Source organism: Trachurus trachurus (assembly GCF_905171665.1).
Source record: "Trachurus trachurus genome assembly, chromosome: 9".
Taxonomy (NCBI): domain Eukaryota; kingdom Metazoa; phylum Chordata; class Actinopteri; order Carangiformes; family Carangidae; genus Trachurus; species Trachurus trachurus.
Window position 1 is genome coordinate 2,028,654 of NC_139895.1, and position 22,605 is coordinate 2,051,258.

General features: G+C 41.0%; 2 protein-coding genes across 2 annotated transcripts in view; both read right to left on the reverse strand.

Moving 5' to 3' along the window:
• On the reverse strand, positions 1 to 7,006 carry ppiaa (peptidylprolyl isomerase Aa (cyclophilin A)). Its single transcript, XM_083978947.1, has 4 exons — positions 6,825 to 7,006; positions 3,535 to 3,654; positions 2,036 to 2,208; positions 1 to 500 (listed from the first exon to the last, which is right to left on the reverse strand). Exons 1-4 carry the CDS (start codon positions 6,891 to 6,893, stop codon positions 368 to 370), a joined length of 495 nt encoding a protein of 164 aa, XP_083835073.1. The 5' UTR covers positions 6,894 to 7,006; the 3' UTR covers positions 1 to 367.
• A 12,087-nt stretch (positions 7,007 to 19,093) lies between these two features.
• Positions 19,094 to 22,605, reverse strand: part of LOC310991326 (zinc finger MIZ domain-containing protein 2-like) — a 32,975-nt gene continuing 29,463 nt past the window's right edge. Inside the window, exons 20-21 of the mRNA XM_083978983.1 lie at positions 21,947 to 22,156; positions 19,094 to 20,047 (exon numbers count right to left, since the gene is read on the reverse strand). Of these exons, the coding sequence (XP_083835109.1) occupies positions 19,940 to 20,047; positions 21,947 to 22,156 (318 nt within the window). The 3' untranslated portion in view covers positions 19,094 to 19,939. The remainder of the gene's footprint in view (positions 20,048 to 21,946; positions 22,157 to 22,605) is intronic.

A 22,605-nucleotide genomic window follows, 5' to 3' on the forward strand; every position in this document is an offset into this window, starting at 1 on the left:
CACTTTGTCAAGGCATCTTGTTTTATTTTCTTATTCTTCTTTTTTTTTTTTTGACTTAACAAAAAAAAAAACCGTTGGGACTTTGTGGAAACGAACGTTAATGCAAAAGAAACTTTTTTTTTTTTTAAAGGCAAAGTCACGAATGCAGCAACATGATTTCAACAAGAACAGAATAAAAAAAAGGAGGGAAGGGAAGGAAGGAGGGAAGGAGGGAAGGAAGGAGGGGCAAGTTGAATCTCCATCAATAGGAATGTTGAATGGCGGCGGTGGATGGGTGGGCGGGGCTTGGAGAGGGAAGGGGGCGGGGCTTGGAGAGGAAAGGGGGTGTGGCTACAGGGCGAGCAGAACGAGGGGTTAAGTGCTGAGCTCAGAGCATCCCACAGTCGGCGATGGCGACCTTGGCCTTGGTTTTTCCGGACGAGTTTCCGTAGCTCTCCATCTTCCTCACCACGTCCAGCCCGTCCACCACGCTGCCGAACACCACGTGCTTCCCGTCCAGCCTGAACACACAGACACACAAACGGATTCAAACCTGCGATCCTAAAGAGGTAAATCAAACACCTAAGCACCTGTAGCTGGAGATTTTTTTCAGATTATTCCGTTATATGTATTTAAGGGTTGGTATATTTGTGTTTAAATTCTGTATGTTGTTATCCGAGTCTGATGTAGAGGATTTATATCCTGTATCAGATGTTTTTTCATTAAATAAATTCCATTCAAATCTTATTTTTGAGCCCTTTTTAACCCAATCTTTGTTCTTTTAAATCTGAAATGGAACCAAAGTCAAGATAACATCGTCTTTCTTTTATCGTCGTGTTATTTAAATGTTCCTTCTTGAATTGTGAAGCACTTTGAGATGAAATAAGTGTGTGAAATGTGCTATACAAATAAAGTTATTATTACCATTCCACATTTGAATTATTATTTTACTCTATGTGCTATTTTATGAATCGATTTGTTGATTGTGCAGCTAAGAAACTGAAACTGAATTTACTTTGTGGTAAATAAAGTATTAATCTATTATCATTATTAATTAGGGGTGTGTGATACTGCACCATTTGATATTGATTTGAAACTGAATGTGTTCTAGACCTACAACTAAAAAGGAACAAAATAAACTAACACGGTGGTTCTCAAACTGTTTTACATAAAGGACCCTAAACCGACACAAATTAGACCCCAAAATTGGACAACTTTGACGCAAACACCAGAAGAAATACACAAATATTTTGTTGTAAGAATGTACGTTCAACTTGGGGTCCATGCTGTGAATATTGGGAAATATTGTAGAGAAATTTCTGGGAAAAAGTTGTAAAATTTCAAAAAAATAAATAAATGGAAATGATTCTCAAAAAATGTTTCCAAAAAAATTCTAGAAAATTTACCACCCCAAAAAGAAAGAAATAAAAGTTAAACATTTTCTAGAAGTTTAAAAATTCTAGAAAAAAAGTGGTAACATTTCCAAGAAAAAACAATTTTCTCCAAAAAAAAGTTAATCATTTTCTAGAAGTTTAAAAGTTGAAAAATTCTAGAAAAAAGTGGTAACATTTCTAAGAAAAAATAATTTCTCAAAAAAAAAAAAGTTCAACATTTTCTAGAAGTTTAAAAATTCTAGAAAAAAAAGTGGTAAAATTGATTTCTAAGAACAAATAATTTCTCAAAAGGAAAAGAGTTCAACATTTACTAGAAGTTTAAAAATTCTAGAAAAAAAGTGGTAAAATTTCCAAGAAAAAACAATTTCTCAAAAAAAAAAAAAAAAGTTAGAACATTTTCTAGAAGTTTAAAAGTTTAAAAATTCTAGAAAAAGTGGTCAAATTTCTAATAAAAACTTGTGGACCCCCGTGAACCTTCTAACTAATAGACCCCAATGAGCCCTAATGCATTTGTTTGCTGCTTTTCTTTATTTTTGGTTTTAAATAAACTGCAACGTGCAAAAATACCAATTAAGGTTTTTTTTTGTAATTACACAGGATGGATGTGTGTGTGTGTGTGTCTGTGTCTCTGTGTCTGTGTGTGTGTGTGTGTGTGTGCTCACCATGCTGTTTTCTGTGTGCAGATGAAGAACTGCGAGCCGTTGGTGTTGGGCCCGGCGTTGGCCATGGACAGGATGCCGGGGCCTGTGTGCTTCAGGGTGAAGTTCTCGTCACCAAACTTGTTGCCGTAGATGGACTTTCCACCGGTTCCATTGTGGTTGGTGAAGTCACCGCCCTGAGGGTCAAAGGTCACAGTCAGAATACACAACACACACACACACACTCAGACTGGGTGAAGTCTGATTTAATACTTGTGTCCAATCACTTTGTTTTTAATTCAATTTATTATATTCTAAACACCTAACTCCCACCATAACTTTTTCCTTTTCAATTAACCTGTTAAACAAATTTTTTATCTTTGTATGTGTCTTTTTTCTGGTTGTAGGAATGTGTATTATTATTATTATTGTGTTGGGTTTGTCTGTGGGATGTTGGGATGTGTGGATCGTTGTATTGCACCTGCACTGTTGATGTCCTTCCACAACAAAAGTTAATAAAGTACTTTTGAATTGAATTATCTTTAATGTTCATCAGTTTCTATTATAGTTTGCCTTTTCATTTCAGATTAAATTATGTTTGCCTTAGTTTTAGTGAATCTTTAGTGAACTATAATAACCCTGGTGTCGACTAGTTTGGTGTTTCAGTAATGTGTGAACACTTACTAGGAAAAATCTAACACATGCAATGACAATAAAGTAGAGATGGACCAATTGAAATGGCAGAAATTATCAGCCGATAATCGCTATCAGCTGTTTATGAGAAACCAATAAAATAAATGTGTGGTTTTTTTTTGTTTTTTTTAAACACACTCCTCTGGCTCCAACGTAGCTGTACAACAACTTCCTGCCCACTGAACCAACCACCTGTGTTGAGTTCAAGTCTTTTTATCAGTGATTTTTCCACAGTCTACAAAAGAGAAACACGGTTCACTGCATCAGTCGAATCCCACGTGTTATTCTCAACTCTGACGACAAAATCTTCCATTTTTACTACAAATTGATTTCACTATTGTTTTGTTTTTTTTGCAGGTCGATACCGATTATTAGTGATCAAGTTAAGTATTCTATTCTGTTTTCTGTTTGGATCAAGTCTTTTGTTTTTTCTTACACGTCGTCCAACTGAGGCTGAAGCTGCAGGATCGTCTCATCTTCTTGTTTTTTTTGTTTTTTTTATATATTGTAACAATGTTGGGTAGCTTTACTTTTTTGTTTGTTTGCTTTTTTCTCTGCTATTTAATAATGTATTTACTACAATATATTTAAATACTGGTAACCTTATTGGTTCTGTTTTTGTTTGGTTTTTCCCTCTGGTTTAGTTTAGTTTGTTAGTTGTCTTATGTTTTATATTGTAAGAATGCTGGGTAGCTTCATTTGGTTTGTAGCACAGGCATTAATATCAGTATTATGCGTCTGCCGGTGCCTTTTCAGTCACTATTTTGTCGATAATGTTTGTGTGATGTGACTGAATAAAGAGTGTTGTGTTGTTGTTGTGTTGTGGTCACCTGGCACATGAAGTCGGGGATGATGCGGTGGAAGGAGCAGCCCTTGTAGCCGAAGCCCTTCTCGCCGGTGCAGAGGGCGCGGAAGTTCTCGGCGGTCTTGGGCACCACGTCGGGACGGAGCTGAAGAGACAAAAGAAAAGAAAAGTTCAGAGTCGTCGTCGTTGTGGACAAACGGGGCGTGAAGATAAGAAACGAGGAGTGGAGGTGAAGTGGTGCGTTCAGGGACAGGGAAGTGGATGAAGGTTTTGGCTCGTTGCCGTTCCGCTGGAGCCAAAAACCACCGCAGCTTTATCACACTGCACTTTGTCCTGAGCCTCCGCTGCCGCCGCCGCCGCCACGGCAACACGGTGAGGCTGCTACGGTCTCCAGGAGAAGAAACGACACCTTTAACAACTCAGTCACACAAAACACACACACACACACACTACTACAACTACTACACTCTCCCTGGAAATTAACTTTGTTATTATAAATAAATAAGTAGGGAGGCAGCGGGTCAAGGTGCAGCAGCGTTCAGAGCCGTCATGTGGCTGGTTAGTGTGTCTGTGTGTTAAAGGGATAGTAGCATTTTTTTAAAGTGGGGTTGTATGATCTCCAAATAGCCCCTAAGTACTTTAATTGCAGTAGAAGACTCTCTGCACTCCTCCCGTTAGCAACGCCAGCCCATAATAGCCCTGCCCAGAGATTTACAACATACAGTGTTGTGAACAGACCCAAAGAAACGGCCTATTTTCACGGCCTAAAAGAGGTTTTACCTGAAAAAAAATACACAGTTCCATTGTTCGCTATAATATAATTTTTTCAAGCCCTTCAAAGTGCAGGAAAAACACAGTTTTTATTTGGACCGAACCACCTCACGTATCCCTCCGCCCAGGGTTAGCGCCCACCGATCCGCAGTTGGTTAAGTTATTATATTATAGAGAACAATGGAACTGTGTATTTTATTTCAGGTAAAACCTCTTTTAGGCCGTGAAAATAGGCCGTTTCTTTGGGTCTGTTCACAACACTGTATGTTGTAAATCTCTGGGCAGGGCTATTATGGGCTGGCGTTGCTAACGGGAGGAGTGCAGAGAGTCTTCTACTGCAATTAAAGTACTTAGGGGCTATTTGTAGATCATACAACCCCACTTTAAAAAAAGAAAAAAAGAAATGCTACTATCCCTTTAACTGTGTTGCGTTACATGATGGTGAAACAGCACTGCAGCATTGCACCACAGTAGGAGATCTGCATGCCCTGCACAGCAGCGACGCCGGTATGCAAGTATGTTCAGGGAGGGAGGGGAGGGTGGGGGCTGCAGCAGCAGACAGGACAGCTGAACTCAACCCCCCACCACACCACCACACCTGTCCTGCAGCATCAGCCACGCTGCCTCAGACCGACAGCCTGCAGCTGCAGCAGCGACCCCCTCCCTCCCTCTCCTCTCCTCCTCCTCCAGTTACTTCAGTGTTACTTCCATACATGCACAGAGAAGCAGCAGAAAAACCACCAACACTACAGCTACTACAGTTCAGACCGGAGCTCTTACTGCTTTGTCCTACTGTCTGTGTCGCTGCCGCGTCGCTAGAGACAACAGTCTGCTGGAAAAACACATTCAATCAATCAAATCAATGGTTATTAATAATCATTAGCCAACATTGGACTTCCTTCTGTGTGGGTGGGTGGGGGGGATTGCATGTACTGTAGATATGTGCAGTTATGTTGTTGTGGTAATTGTGTTCTAATTATCCCTGTATACTGTTTATCTGTCCTGTTATTGTGTTGTATTTTTAATGTGACCTGCCAATGGGACTACAGATGCAAAATTAGCTTAAAGCTACAATCTGGTACGTACAGTGCATCAAATGGCAACATTTATGTTTGAACTGTACACTGTCCCTTTTAAATAAATAAATTAAATTGAAAATTGAACATCACACAAGCAGTCACACACACACTCACACAATGGTGAAAAGTTAACCCCAGAGGGCTGAAGGCGCTCGTCGCGTCGGTAACGCCCATAATGTGGCAGAGCTACTAAAACAAGCCTGACACAAAATGGCCGCTGCGCCGTGGAGCAGCGAGGCAGTAGCACAACAAGAGCCGTTAGTTAGTTACATTACAGCCGTTGTCGTTGTTTCACGGCCGTTAGACTAGAGCCGTTTGTTCGTTCGAGAAATCAACGGCCGCTGACGTAACAGGTTCGGCTTCAGCAGCACAAAAGGGCACGAGGGGTCCGCGCGGACGCTGCTGCACCACGTCATGCGCATTTTTTTTTTTGGGCAACATGGAACTTTCCAGAACTCCCCCCTCCCCTCCACTCCCACCGTCCGTCAGACTAGCGAACACATGAACCGGTGCAGTTTAGCAGTTAGCTCCAGCGGCTAACACGCTAACTAACTACCGTAACTAACTAACTAACGGCCAGCAAGACGAATGATTTATGATTTTTTGAATGAAAAAAGGTCGTGGACGCCGCCGTTACGTTACCGCCTTGGTTTTTCGTTTTTTTTTGTTTTTTTTTAATAAATAGTCGTCCGTTACTAAAAAAAAAAAACACAACAAAACACAGGCGGTAACTTAACGGTAACCGAATCATCCCGGGGCCATCAGCGGAGGGTTTTTCCCGGGCTTCAGTTATACGTTACAGGCCGCCGCAACAAAAGAACCAGCAGCAGTGACGTCAGCGCGGCGGTTAGCCTGCTGCTGCCCGGCCGCGGTGACTCAGCGCCGGCCTCAAACACACACAGGCCTCGGCGGAACTGGTGCAGCAAGATCTTTAAAAAAAAAAACAAAAAAAAAACAACAACAACAGTGTGTTAACTCATTAATGACGTTTTTGTTTTTTTTGTTTGTTTTTGCGGATAAACTCGCCCCGAAGGCAGTGAGTGAAACCGTTTAAAACCGCCAACACAGAGCGACGACGGAGCTCACAGCAACCAGGTTAACGTTAATTTACAGTAACGGTTAACTTACAGTAACGGTTGGTTGTTCAGTGTGACTGTGATTGAATGAAGCGCCATCAACACACACGTGCACTGCACACGTCCTGCAGCAAGCAGCAGCTCGCGCCTGCCTGGCTGACAGCTCGGCTAACGTAACTTAACGGCTGCAGCTCGTGACACTACCGTTAACTTAACGTTACATGATGCAGCTCGTCGGCAGCGGACACCGACACCGAGAAAGAGGGGAGCAAAGAGGGGGTTTAATGTTAACCAGGACCGGGCAGGGCGGTTCGCAAGGCGCCGCCGTCTCACCGGTTAACATCCACATCCACACCGCGACACTTAGCATCACAGAGAAGCCGGTTTACCTCCATCACGACCCGGCCGATGGGTTTTCCATCGGCGCTGACGTCGAAGAAGACTTTGGGGTTGGCCATTTTTCAGCAGCAGGTGGAGAAGTGGAGGAAGAGGGTAAAAAGACTGAGGAAGTTCTCCGGTAAAAGGAACACACACCGTCGTGGGGCCGCAAGGAACCGAAAAAGATGGAGGAATGTGGATTAATTTTATATAAGACACAGAGGGGCGGTGTGAAACGCCGGCGAGCCAATCAGCGTCGACGGAATACTTGATTGACGTCCGCTTCGACGAATCAGCGGCCAGGAGAGCCGACAACGCGTTTTTACGGGTCTGTGAGCAGACAGACGCAGCTCGGGGTGTGTTTCATCGCAGCGCCGGAGCGCCTCGCCAGGGCGGAGCTTGAGTGTTTGGCTGCGTTCAAGACAACTCGGAAGTCGGAAAAAAACGAGCTCCAAGTTGTAAAAAATGAATTGAACTTAACTTAAACTTAAAATACCTTTATTGTCCTTACGGAAATGTGTGCTGTACAGCAGCTCCACAATCCCCACAATCCCACTCAACACATCATACTTAGACAAATCATACATTAACGGCGTCGAACTCAGAAATTACAGGTCAGAAACTCGGGTATCATATCAGAGCTCCGACTTTCCGGGGCGTCGCGTGGCGTAGTGGTTAGAGCGGGCGCCCCATGTATAGAGGCACAGTCCTCGCTGCAGTCGGCCCTGGTTTGAGTCCCGCATCGGGCGCCATTTACTGCATGTCATTCCCCCTCGCTCTGCCTCCCTGTTTCCTGTCTGTCTCAACTGTGCTATCCATAAAGGCATAAATGCCCCAAAAATATAGGCCTACTTAAAAAAAAAAAGAGCTCTGACTTGACGTCACGACAACATCAAAACATGGCGGCCCTCGTCTTAAACGGTTAGAATTTAGACATTTTAAGTTATTTGTTGAGGTTTGAATGTGTATTATTGCAGTAGCCAATATGAAACACGTTTATATGAAGCTGTGATTGTTGTACGGTGTGAAAAACATTCTATGTGACTCATCTGCAGCGTCTCCTCTCCTCCAAAATAAACATCATTTATTCACTGCTGCATTTATTTAGCGTATTCAGCTATGAGCCACAATACGCCAAACCTCCGAGTTGTCTTGAACGCAGCATGAGCTGTCACCGCCCGGCCCCGCCCGCCCGGCCGCGGCGTCCAGGTGACGCACCTCCAACTCACCAGAACGCGCAGCCGCCGCAGTCAGAGCGCGCTCCCGCTGAGAGAGGGAGAGAGGGAGGGCTTGGGAAAAAAAAGAAAAGAGGAAGAAGCGTGTGCGCGGCCAGGGCGCGGCTCATCCCTCTGTCCGCAGAGAGGGAGAGAGAGAAGAGGAAGTTTGAGCCGGAGAGGAAAGTAGAGACAAGGAAACTAAACTACGGCGGGAAGGAAGGAACTGACTGGAAAAGCGATAAAAGAAGATTGAACCCCTGTGTGTGTGTGTGTGTGTGTGTGTGTGTGTGTGTGTGTGTGTGTGTGTGTGTGTGCAGGGCCGTTGCTATGAGTTCTGGGCCCCCTTAAAGAATACTAAAGTGGGCCCCTCCCCCTAACTTTTCCTTTTTTTTCTTAGACTACGTATGTATTATCGTTTTTATTTAGCCTTCTTTGTTTTGATGCTAATGCAGCATTACACTGCAAAAACTCAAGTATCTTAGCAAGAATATTTGTCTTATTTCTATTCAAAACAAATCTCATTCTACTTAAAATCAGACTCATCATATTAAAAGCAGCTTGTTTTTAGACACTTTTTACTTCTTTCAAGCAGATTTTCACTTGAAATAAGTAGAAAAAATCTGATAGTGGAACAAGTTTTTCTTTCTTATTACAAGCACAAAAAACTTGCTTTCACTGGCAGATTTTTCTATTTATTGTGAATTTAAGTGAAAATGATCTAAAAACAAGTTAATTTTTAGGTAATGAGTCTTATTTTAAGTAGAAAGAGATTAGTTTTGAGTAGAAATGAGACATTTGGACAAGAAATAAGATAAATATTCTTGGAAAGATGTAGAGTTTTTACAGTGTATTATGAGTATTAGTCAGGGTCTTACGCAGAATAAATCAGTCATACAAAGATTAGACTACTGGGGTTTTTTATGGGCCCCACTGGGCGCTGGGCCCCTAGAATTATCATCACCTTTCTCCCCTATACAACGGCCCTGTGTGTGTGTGTGTGTGTGTGTGTGTGTGTGTGTGTGTGTGTGCAGGGCCGGCCCTAGGATGTTGGTGGCCCCCTAAACAAGGTTTTTGTTTGTGGCCCTGCACTCTAAGCTCAAACACCAAATCACTGGTTAAAACTGAATACAGACGTGTTTATGCCTCTGAGGTCTGAGGACATTTTCTCAACTTTTACATATTTTCTTAAATGTATCTTTTTAAGATACTTGCAGATGTAACAATACTCAAGTGTTTTATGTCTAAATATTAGAACCTCCGCTGTAAGCACACTGAGGCCAGTTTGTCCTACAACACTGTAGAAAGAAATAATTTAGGACAAATGCTGGAAATTTGTAGCCTGACTCTCGCCAGACCCTTGTAGTTCCACAAAGCTACGCTGAGCTCCACACAAGGGTCTGGGACTGCTCCATAGGCGATTCATTTCAGAAGGCGGGGCCTTGTAAAAAAATCTTGTATGTGATTGGATAAACCACTTGTCCGTTATCTTGAATGACGTGCTACTTCTTCGGTCGGAAGAAGAGCGAAAACATCCTTGCCACCAATAAATGCCTTCAAAACCGTTCTCTGTTCATCTTTCAAAGAATTAATATTCGATAGATTCGACAAAACAGTTGAAATAGCAGAATCAATGCCAACGCACGACTCCTCACTGCGAGCCGCCATTGTTGTTTGACTCAAACAGTCGCTTCAGCGCTATGTCACACCTCAGAAAGTCCCGCCCGGCGATCCTGATTGGTTCATTATTTTTTGCTCCGGGGAAGAAGTTTGCATTGGCCTCGAATCCAGACCCTTGTGTGAAGCTGAGCGTAGCGCCTCTGGTGGAGCTTTGCGGAACTACAAGGGTCTGGCGAGAGCCTAGGAAATTTGAGGTCTGCTTTTTGAAACATGTCCAATCCCTTGTGAAAACACTCCTTCAGTCATGAGAACGAACTGTTTTGGTGCTTGAAATAGGATATGAATACAGTAATAGATACGTGTAGAAAACAAGTCTAAAATGACATTTTGTAAGATTGCTTTTTGAGCACAAATGTTGTCATTCTGCCGTTCTGTTTTCACCAAATGTCTCAAATGTGAGATAAAAGAAGCTGAATATTGACTTCACATTACATATAAAGCTCATAGCTGCACGTGCAGACCTCAGGATGTTTAAATGACTTGATGAACCCGGTACCTTTCTGATCATGTGGCCTCAGAGTCTCTTCTCTTCTCTTCTCCTCTTTCACTTTTTCACTTTCCATTAATCAACCAGGTCACAAAGTGTCAATAAAACATGAACTGCTGCCAGAGTTAAATCACGGTGCTGGTCACCCATGTTCACTATGGTCTGTCTGACTCTGGGTCAGGCCTGGTGGGGTGAACATGGTCTGAAACTGTATCATCATCACTGTTGATTCAGTTAGTGAGTGTTTAGTCCTCTGTAGGGTTAAGTAGGGGAGACCGAGTACGTTTGAGACACTTTTTGATTTTCCATTTTTGAACAGATATAGCAAAAATAAGTGATTTTTCATATGCTGTTTAATATGTTTGTATACTAAGTTATTATTAATGAATATCATTTATTATTTGTTTATTTTTTCCACAATCAGGTCATAAACATGAGGTGCATTTTTACCATGGCCCCGTCTCAACCCTATAACCCATACGTACAGTTGAGACACATATTGAACCCATTGATGACTGAACATCAACTGTAAATGCAATAAACTTTTTAAAAAATGACAATTTGACAAGATATTTCAATATAAATGAAAAACAATGGAATATTACTGTATTATTAATATCAATATTATTATATAACATAAAATTATAATATTAATAGTATATATGAATATGACACTGTTCGGGTATCACAAATATTAGTTTTTTTTTCCATTTTCTTTGTCTTATTATGACTTATAACATGTTATCTTATCCTACACTGCACAACTTAACACTGATGTGATGTAATAGAACTCAGTTGAGACGTTGTGTCTCAACTGTACCCTGCTGACCACTTAGTGTATTTCTCTAGATTGTGCAGTGACCTAACATGCTACGATAGCATGAAATATGTGAGTTTTTAGGGCACAAAATAACGTTTGCAATGATATAAGTTGTGTTTGATGGTCACTAAAGGATAATAAGCTCTTCGTTGCATGTTTTTTGTTAATAAATACATTTGAAATCAATTCTTAACTTTAGTTTTCACTCCTGCATTAGAGTAACGGCATTTCATGTTTTAATGGTATGATTTAATTTCCTGTCATCTATCTATCTATCTATCTATCTATCTATCTATCTATCTATCTATCTATCTATCTATCTATCTATCTATCTATCTATCTATCTATCTATCTATCTATCTATCTATCAGCAGTGTTACTAACGGCGCTTTATCGTTAAAGTAGCGTATCGTTACCGTTCAGTTGCTTTTGGGGGAAAGTAACTAGTAACTATAATATATATAATATAATATACTGTATATAATATACTAATAATAATATATAATAACTTTATATTAAAAAAACCGTTATATTTTATTAATAAACTTAGTTGAACTCAACTCCTTCCAGCCGGATGCCATTAGGCCTTTTCACTAACCATGTTTGTGCCTCCTTTTATCTGTGGCACTGCCCCTTTTTTAATCTTTATAGACTTATATTATACTTTTATCTATTTATTCAGACTTTTAATGAGGCTGCAACGTGTTTGTGTTTGTGTATTCTGTGTATATATTATCATATAGTGTATGGGGTCTTTTGTTTGTTGCTGTTGCCGTAACAACATCATTTCATATAAAGGATTAATACGTATAGAGCTGCAACAATTCATCGATTAACCGAACAAAAATCCATTATTAAATGAATCGTCAACTATTCTGATAATCTAATTATCAGTTTGAGTCGTTTTTTTAAGAAAAAAAGTCCAAATTCTCTGATATAGGGATTATGGCAATGGGACTATTTGCAAAAAATGTTGAACTATCCCTTTAAATGTGAATATTTCTGGTTTCTTTGTTCCTTTATGACAATAAACTGAGTCTCTCTTTGGTTTGTGGACAAAACAAGACATTAGAGGACGATGTCGTCTGGTGGTTTGAGAAACACTGATTGATAGTTTTAACATTTTCTAAAACATTTTATTGAACAAACAACTAATCGATTAATCATAGTTGATCATGAAAATAATCATTAGTTGCAGCTCTAATAAAGTATCTCTAACTTTAAAAGCGCCCAACACTGTCTCTAAGTGACCAGTGGGCGGGGCCAGCGTTGCCATGGTGATTGTCAGAGCGTGTGTCTCCATGGTGACTCACTGGAAGCTGATACAGGAAGTGAAGTGTTTGATGCTCCAGGTGAACAGGCGACACACACACACACACACACACACACACACACACACACACACACACACACACACACACACACACACACACACACACACACACACACACACACACACAGATTTGCATCCGGGGCTCCAGACGGCCGCTAAAATAAAACCTTGTGACGGTGCAGCTTCATTTTTCATCTACTTGTGCAACCAGAACATTTAGCTTTTTTCTTTTTTAAAGGGATAGTTCACCCAAAATTGAAATTTCATCATTCTCATTATCTATACTCCCCCTCATGTGGACTAAGGGCTGGGAGAAGTTTCAGAGTCCTCCGTGGCTTCTCTGAGTTACAGGGGGTCTCGGCGTAGCAGTGCATGTCCATATGACGGTTGCAAATGGATACCAACTGTCTTCGTAACAAAAAGACACACCAAAAAACATCCAAATACCTCCATGCTGCTCGTATGTAATGTCCCTCTTGTATTGAAGCCCCGACATGAAGAATTGTCCCGAAAAAAAATTAAATAAGTCTATGTTTCAAGCTTGTTTGTAGCGGAAGCTTCTCTTGACGAACCAGGAAGAGGAGCTTCGAGAAGCTTCTGCTACAAAACAAGTTTGAAATATAGACTTATTTAATTTTTTTCGGGACAATTTCGCATTTCGAGGCTTCAATACAAGACAGACAAGAATACAATACAAGAAATAGCCTACAAGAAACGTAACGGGGCGACTCGAATAATCTGGAACTTGTCCGTAGCTACTGTGCATGAGGATCAATAATGAAAAGGAAATGTGAATATTAAAGGACAGTTCCAGTCAAATCCAACTGTGGCTTTATAGTTTCTAATATTTCAGCTCTAACAGAATGGTTGAGTGTAGATTTTCTTGTGACTATCTCCCGTTCTGCAGTAGTTCTGTCTGTCCCTCTGTCGCCACGGCAACGTAGAATGTTGAGGCTGTTTCCATCCCATAAAACCAGACAACGTCAGGTGTCTTCAAACACACAGACACAGAGGGGTTTGTTACCTGCTGTTGTTTATTCTACAGGGTCTTAAAATGTCTCAAGTTTGAAAATCTAAATTTTAGGCCTTAAAAAGTCTAAAATTCACTTAAAGGGATAGTTCACCCAAAATTGAAATTTCATTCTCATTATCTCCTCCCCCTCATGTGGACTAAGGGCTGGGAGAAGTTTCAGAGTCCTCCGTGGCTTCTCTGAGTTACAGGGGGTCTCGGCGTAGCAGTGCATGTCCATATGACGGTTGCAAATGGATACCAACTGTCTTCGTAACAAAAAGACACACCAAAAAACATCCAAACACCTCCATGCTGCTCGTATGTAATGTCCGTCTTGTATTGAAGCCCCGACATGAGAAATTGTTCCGAAAAAAATTAAATAAGTAGAGATTTGGACGGACCAGGGGCCTGTTGTTCGAAACCTAGATAAGGGATTAAGCCGGGATATGTTGGTTATCCTGGCCTAATTTAGCCTCAAGTCAGTTGTTTGAAAGCTGGATACCTTTATCCTGGTCAAGTTACTATGGTGATTTATTCTCTGCAGCTAGCCTGCTCCAGACCAGGCTAACAGCCAGGCTTAGTTGATTCTGTTGTCTTTATCTGTGAAGTCAGCAGTCACTCTGATCAGAAATCAACGTGTTTCATACAGTTATTCCATGTTCTTATGTACATATTGGCCTGATTTATAAATAAATAAAATACATTTACAATATTCAAAAAACACGAAACATTTACAATATTTATTAGGCTCTTTTTTCATAATTAGGCCTTCAAAATTATTTTCATAAAATACACTGTTAACCTTTTCACTGTAAATTTACAGTAATCTACTGGCAGCAGCTTCGCCAGTAAACTACTGTAAAATTACAGTAGTAGTACTGTATTTTAGAATTACAGTAATATACTGTAAATAAATCTACAGTTATTTGCTGTAAATTTACAACATGATACTGATATTTTCCAGTAAATTACTGTATATTTACAGTATTTTACTGTATTTGAATCTACAGTATGTATCCTGTATTTAATGATAATTACAGAATGTTACTGTAATACTACTACTACTAAAATAAAAAATAAAAATAATGATAAAGAAATGACAACAGGACAATATTCATTATGCAGCTCCTTTTCAAATATTTATTAAAAATAAAAACAGTGCAACACAAGTAATCATAGACTGCAAGTAATACAGTGTAGTGTAGTGTAGAGTGGAGGGGTGAGAAAGGGTTGTGTGTGTGTGTGTGTGTGTGTGTGTGTGTGTGTGTGTGTGTGTGTGTGTGTGTGTGTGTGTGTGTGTGTGTGTGTGTGTGTGTGTGTGTGTGTGTGTGTGTGTGTGTGTGTGTGTGTAAGATCAGACAAAGTCCCACTTGAAGCCACTGATCTTCTTGATGAGTGTGCTGACATGCGGATTCACTGATGTTGGCTTCTTTTGGACCATCTTGCCGCTCTTCTTGCTTTGTACCTTCTCACAGCTTGCTTTTGTCCCTCTCTCAGGATTGATGTCAATGCAGCTTCTGAAAAACAATATAGAGAGACAAAAATATTTTTCTTTTAGCTGATATCAGTCGAACGGTGTTGTGTGAAGAAAAGTCAATCAAGTCAAGCTCTGTGGTACAGTATGTGAAAAAGAAGCTACCTCTGAATGAATTCCAGCGTGCTCACTGCATCATGTTGATACTGAAGGTTGAAGTTGTAGGAGGAGAAGAAGCCCAAAGGATGTTCCTTCACATAGCACCTCTTTCTATGCTCACTGGACCTAAGAAAAAGATTACAAGTTAGAAACAGTTAATGCAGAAAACACAAAGGACTAAGTTAGACTTACTACATTTCTAAATTAGTAGTTAAAATATCTACCAGCAAATGCAACAGTGTTGTTTTAATGTTAATGTAAACCAATACACAATGCTGAGACTCACTCATTTTAGCTAACTAGAACATTGCAAATACAAAACTTTTCATGGCTCTTTTTATCTGGACACAGGCACACAAAGCACTATGCTACGTTACTACGTTATCTTCCAGCAAAAGCAAGTGTTGTTTTAATGCTGCTATAAGCTGAGACAAAATGCTGCTGACATGTTCTAAGTTTAGCTAGCTTGCAAAAACATTTCAACAGTTTTGTTCTAACACTGTTCTAAATGGCAGAAAATTAAACTGGAGAAATCCTCAAATCCTCCTCCTAGTCAAAAAAAAAAGATGAATTAATGCAAACTTACTCAGTGGAGGACGTCAGGCAGCTCCGGACATCTGTGACAAAAGGCTGAGCAGGTTGTCCTGTCTTGCTGTGTCAGTTGATTTTCAAATTTTAGTTCCCACACTTTCCTTTCACCTTCCCATGATGCTCAGCTGTTTACAGTAAAGTTTACAGTATAATCCTGTAAAAATGGCATTCTCTTAAAGTGCGGTAATTACCTGTAAAACTATTTTTTTTCTCCCAGATTGCATTGCAGTTTACAGTATGATACTGTATAACAGTTTTACAGTAAAATACTGTTCAGATTTAACTGTAAATTTACATCAAAGTGTTACAGTGTATGTTACAAAATAGATATGTCTAAATATTGGTTGAGGTAAGAAAATAAGAATAAAATTGAGTGAGTGTGAGCACCTTCCAAATAATTTATAGACCTCATCTTTGTTATCGGCAATTTATTGAAGCACCAAACAGCATAATGTTCTAATATTTAATTAATTTTCACCTTTTGCACTTTTGGCCATGTGCTGTGAACTGTACTTTAGATTTGTGCAATGAATCAACCTCCACTGCTCATCATTAAGGCAAAGTGCACCAACTGTTAATTTGTGAAAGGAATTTGGATTATTAAATTAGTCCGCAGTTGTCCGCTGCGCTCTCTCTGAGCTTTACGACAGCGACGGTGCTTTTTTTTTTTTTTTTTTTGAAAGAGGTGTGTCACCTGACATCAGCATTAAGATCCGCTGTTGATTGGAGGAAAGTGGCCACACCTGTCCTCTCATCAGTGAATCTGTGATCAATCTCTGTGGTCTACTGACCAGAGAATTAGTTACACCTGGCTTGACAAAGCCGCTCCTCCTCAGCCTGGCTCGGCGTTCCAACAACCAACTAAACCAGGATGGATTTATGAGACTTTGTCCAACCTGGCTTTCCCACTTATCCTGGATATCTTTATTCTACTTTCGAACAACAGGTCCCAGGAAGAGAAGCTTCCGTTACAAAACAAGCTTGAAATATAGACTTATTTAATTTTTATCGGGACAATTTCTCATTTCGGGGCTTCAATACAAGACATTACAGACGAGCAGCATGGAGGTATCTGGATGTTTTTTGGTGTGTCTTTTTGTTACGAAGACAGTTGGTATCCATTTGGACTCTGAAACTTCTCCCAGCCCTTAGTCCACATGAGGGGGAGGAGATAATGAGAATGAAATTTCAACTTTGGGTGAACTATCCCTTTAAGTATTGTGTTGAAGTCTTAAATAATTTTAAACAGGTCTTAACCCTCCTGGTAAAAGTAGGATTGACATTAACAATCTCTGTAATTTTACAGTCCAAGTCTTTAAAGAGTTTTTCAGACTCTGAGCTTCAGCAGCACTTCCAGACACCAAACCTTCCACTTTGATCCCTTTCTATATCCTGAAGGTTTTTACAGAGGGGTTTGTTGATATATCATTCACAGCCTCATTTATACAACATTTTATTACTAAAAACATGGAGACATTTGATGTTTTTAAAGGGCTGGTGACAGTATTTTCTCATTTACACAGTGATAAAAAGAGATATCCACAATCCTCCTCTGTAAAAACTAAAGACTCTAATATGTCGACAAAATAAAACTAAGTGGCTTTATCCATTGTTCAGATTTCTGTTCTGGAAATGTATGCAAATTAGCGCATATTTCATGAGATATCGCCTCATTTACATATTTAAACATAAAATCTGACAAAACTTGTAATACAAAAAATATTTGTCTTAATGTGAGTGATAAACTTAGTAAGTTTCATGGTGAAATCTGTTATTTAATTTTTTTTCCCTATTCACCAAATGTTTCTCTAACTCTGAGCTCGTGTTCATGAAAGCACCACAGTTCCTCCTCTGTCTTTCCAGTGTGTGTTTATTAAATTACAAAGGTTATCATTATCATTATCATTATTATTATTATAATTAATATTAATAATATGATCAATAATGTTGTAGTTGTAGTTGTTATAAGCATCATTACTGAATCATACAGAGTTGATCATGTACAGTTTTATTTTTTTCCACGGGGACATGGAGACACCACAACCGTCTGGACTCTACGCACTTTACAACACACAGAGCAACGATGAGGAGGAGGAGGAGGATGAAGATGAGCTCTGCTTTATTATCACATGTACAGGATGTGACCTTCTTCTTCTCCCCGTGTGGGCGGTGGGCGGAGCTTAGAGCAGCAGGGGGGAGGAGCTTCAGGTGGGAAACGCCAATACAAAAACCCAGAGTCACTTTGTTCCTGTCGTTTTATTTTGAAAAGCCACGACGACGACGACGACTTCAACTTCCTGTGGCTCTGGACCTCAGGAGGAGAGAAGAGAAGAGGGATCTGTTTTCCTGTTTGGAAGTAAAAATCCCAAAGGTTTCCATAGAAACGATGATGCCATCCAGGAAGTGGCCCGCTGTCAGCGTCCAATCACAGCGCTCCGCTCCTCTGAGGACGTCATAACGCCGCATCTCGTTATAAAACTCTTTTTGTAGAAAGTTGTTACATAATGAACCAAATTATGACTTTTTTCCCATTAAAAAAAAAAGTGCAACATCCACATTAGAGCTGCAACTAACGATTATTTTCATTATCTATTAATCTGTCGATTATTTAAACGATTAATCGATGAGTCGTTTGGTCAATAAAATGTTGAAAAATGTTGTAAAACATCAATCAGTGTTTCTCAAACCACCAGACGACATCGTCCTCAAATGTCTTGTTTTGTCCACAAACCAAAGAGAGACTCAGTTTATTGTCATAAAGGAACAAAGAAACCAGAAATATTCACATTTTTAAAGGGATAGTTCAATATTTTTTGCAAATTGGCCCATTGCCATAATAATCCCTATAGTCATAGCAGTAGGTTTGTTACCTTTAAACTCATCAAATACACAATCCAACAACTCCACAACGCTCTGGTGGACAAGTTGTGAGCTGCACATTCACCACGCTATGAGATAATAACACAACGTTACCACACAGAGTTGTTTTAGAGGGAAATTCATGCAAAACCGCTGATGCACGTTGCCTTCAGGGACAGTTTTTCATCAACAGTCTCTGTATTTCCCTCTAAAACAACTCTGACTCGACAATGATTTTTCCAAAACCAAATTTGGTCACTTTTGGCCATTTGGAGACTCCAAAGTGGCCAAAGTATACCCAAAGTTGTGTTTTACCTCCTCTGGCTACAAAATACTACTGATATCCCTTACAGGATGTTATCTAAACACAATACAGTCCTTCCTCATCATATTTTACCCTATGTTTTAGCAAAGTCCACTATTGTGCATGATATATCATTGTTTAGAGGTAAATTCATGCAAAACCGCTGATGCGCGTTGCCTTCAGGGACAGTTTTTCATCAACAGTCTCTGTATTTCCCTCTAAAACAACTCTGTGTGGTAACGTTGTGTTATTATCTCATAGCGTGGTGAATGTGCAGGTCACAACTTGTCCACCAGAGCGTTGTGGAGTTGTTGGATTGTGTATTTGATGAGTTTGATGAGGGAAACCAAGAAATCCCATAATGAGCCTCCGTAGCGTAGCTCTGAGCAGCTCACGGCTCTGCTCCGCCGTTCTAAAAACAGCTTGCACCGACAATTAAAGGTAACAAACCTACTGCTATGACTATAGGGATTATGGCAATGGGCCAATTTGCCAAAATGTTGAACTATCCCTTTAAAAAACTGACTCAAACTGATTATTAGATGATCAAAATAGTTGACGATTAATTTAATAATCGATTATTGATGAATTGTTGCAGCTCTAGTTCACATTTCGTTATAATTCTGTTCATTTTGTGACAACTTATTACAAAATGTGGCAAAGTTCATCACAAGAATTCTATTAAAAACGCGGCGTTCTTCATCCTGAGGTGAACACGTGTCACATTGTCACATGACGCCTTCGTGATGCGTTCAGGGTCTCTTCAAACCAACAGGAGGAGAGCCCCTCCCCCTCCCCGCCACGTTTCCGTAGCAACAACGGATGCCAACAGAAGCCGTCGCTCCGACAGGAATGAAGGATGAAGCTTCGAAGTTTGAGAATAAAAAACAATAAAATAAGAGTCACATCGAGTTCATCGTCACATCAAAGAGTTCAGAGTTAAAAGGTGTTGGTTGGTTGTTTTTTTGTTTCCTTCTTGTCGTCACCATGACGACGGCGACGACAACAGCGGCGGCGGCGGTGGCCGAGCTGGACCGAGGAGAGAGACAGCGTCCGTATATACTACAGTAAAGTCAGTTTATATTCTCCAGGTGTGTGTGTGTAGGTGTGTAGTTGTGTAGTTGTGTGTGTGTGTGTGTAGTTGTGTGTGTAGGTGTGTAGTTGTGTGTGTGTGTGTGTGTGTGTGTGTATGTTCAGTTGTTCTCGAACAGCGACAGCAGGTCGTCGTTGTTGTTGCTCGGCAGGTCGGGCGGTCCGAGGTAGGAGAGCAGCTCGTCGGGGTTCGTCAGCTCAGGGAGGAGCTGAAGGACAAAACATGTGACCGTCAGCAGCCAATCAGGACACAGCACACACACACATACACACACTTAAAGGGATACACCAACGTTTTTTTTTTTTTACGTGTCTTGCCTCACTCCCGAGTCCATGACCAGCAGATAGACACCATCCTTTCCACTGTGCGTGCAGTAACCATGGAGATAGAGCCGTATCGCCGTAATTAGCTTAGCTCAAACACTGGAAGTGTATAGGTAGTGTTAGCCTGCCTCCTACCTAAAGTCGCTAATTAGCTTAGCTCAAACACTGGAAGTGTATGGGTAGTGTTAGCCTGCCTCCTACCTAAAGTCGCTAATTAGCTTAGCTCAAACACTGGAAGTGTATAGGTAGTGTTAGCCTGCCTCCTACCTAAAGTCGCTAATTAGCTTAGCTCAAACGCTGGAAGTGTATAGGTAGTGTTAGCCTGCCTCCTACCTAAAGTCGCTAATTAGCTTAGCTCAAACACTGGAAGTGTATAGGTAGTGTTAGCCTGCCTCCTACCTAAAGTCGCTAATTAGCTTAGCTCAAACACTGGAAGTGTATAGGTAGTGTTAGCCTGCCTCCTACCTAAAGTGGCTAATTAGCTTAGCTCAAACACTGGAAGTGTATAGGTAGTGTTAGCCTGCCTCCTACCTAAAGTCGCTAATTAGCTTAGCTCAAACGCTGGAAGTGTATGGGTAGTGTTAGCCTGCCTCCACCTAAAGTCATCAGAGAAACTCTTCAGCAACTCTAAACAGAAACCGGCGTGCCGATCTTCGTCTCAGAGCTGACAAAACTCTCCGGTAAGGCATCTTGAGCGGTCAAATGCCGCTAACGGGACGAGATCGGTCAAAACGGAGGGTTCAAGCAAAGACGCTTTATTTTGGTTCAAGCTAGCTACATCGAGGGTAGGTTAGCTTCCTATTTCAAAGTAAAAGCACAAACTATCGTCATGGTTTTCTGTATGTAAAGGGCAACGGGTGTTTTATTTTGTGAAAGTAACCGGAAGTGTGTTGGTCACAACGGCTAGCTTGAGTAGCGCCGAATTCGTCTGAACAAAATTGTAAACAGCTGGTATTTAGACAAATTAACGACACACTGCTGATCTAAACGGCTACTTTCTCACCTAAACATGTTTGAAATGTGGATAAAGTGATATATTTACAGAGTTTAGAGCTAAAATGAAACCAGCTTCTGACTGCTGATTTCAGCTCGGGTAGGAGGCAGGCTAACACTACCTATACACTTCCAGCGTTTGAGCTAAGCTAATTAGCGACTTTAGGTGGAGGCAGGCTAACACTACCTATACACTTCCAGTGTTTGAGCTAAGCTAATTAGCGACTTTAGGTGGAGGCAGGCTAACACTACCTATACACTTCCAGTGTTTGAGCTAAGCTAATTAGCGACTTTAGGTGGAGGCAGGCTAACACTACCCATACACTTCCAGTGTTTGAGCTAAGCTAATTAGCGACTTTAGGTGGAGGCAGGCTAACACTACCTATACACTTCCAGTGTTTGAGCTAAGCTAATTAGCGACTTTAGGTGGAGGCAGGCTAACACTACCCATACACTTCCAGTGTTTGAGCTAAGCTAATTAGCGACTTTAGGTGGAGGCAGGCTAACACTACCTATACACTTCCAGTGTTTGAGCTAAGCTAATTAGAGACTTTAGGTGGAGGCAGGCTAACACTACCTATACACTTCCAGTGTTTGAGCTAAGCTAATTACGGCGATACGGCTCTATTTCCCTTGTTGCTGCACGCACAGTCGAAAGGATGGTGTCTATCTGCTGGTCATGGTGAGGCAAGACACGGAAAAAAAAATGTTGGCGTATCCCTTTAAAACTGTGTGTGTATGTGTGACAGATAAAAATAAACGTATTATTGTGTGTGTGTGTTTGTTCTTACGTCCAGAGAAGGTTCAGGAACCTCTGCAGACCCCCCGAGCCCGAAGGAGCCGTCGCCTTGGAGACGGGGATTCTGGTTGCTACGCTGCATCATCTGGTTGCCGCCCCCCATTTGGGAGTTGCCATGGAGACCCTGCTGCTGCTGCTGCTGCTGCTGCTGGGAGAGAGAAGCACCATGGGAAGTGGAGTCCAAACGTCCAGAGACCGACATCTGGAGGAGGAGGAGGAGGGAGACTTTGTTCTTAAAGGGACAGTTCAACATTTATTCAGATCCTCCTCTCACCATAATCCCCTATAGTCACAGCAGTAGGTTCATCACCTTTAATTATCGGTACATGTTGTTTTGAGATGGGCGGAGCAGAGCCGTGAGCTGCTCAGAGCTACGCTACAGAGGCTCATTATGGGATTTCTTGGTTTCCCTCATCAAACTCATCAAATACACAATCCAACAACTCCACAACGCTCTGGTGGACAAGTTGTGAGCTGCACATTCACCACGCTATGAGATAATCACGTAACTCTGAGGTTCTCAAACTGTTTTACATCAAGGACCCTAAACTGACACAAATTAGACCACGGACCCCGCTAGACAACATTTTGAAGCAAACACCAGAAATACACAAATATTTGTTCTTAGACTGAAGAATGTTACTTTTTTCG

Coding starts and splice junctions, on each gene's coding strand:
- ppiaa (XM_083978947.1), bottom strand. CDS start 6,893: ATGGCCAACCCCAAAGTCTTCTTCGACGTCAGCGCCGATGGAAAACCC. Junction 3,655..6,824: donor TCGGCCGGGTCGTGATGGAG/GTAAACCGGCTT, acceptor TTGTCTCTTCAG/CTCCGTCCCGACGTGGTGCC. Junction 2,209..3,534: donor TCCCCGACTTCATGTGCCAG/GTGACCACAACA, acceptor TTTGACCCTCAG/GGCGGTGACTTCACCAACCA.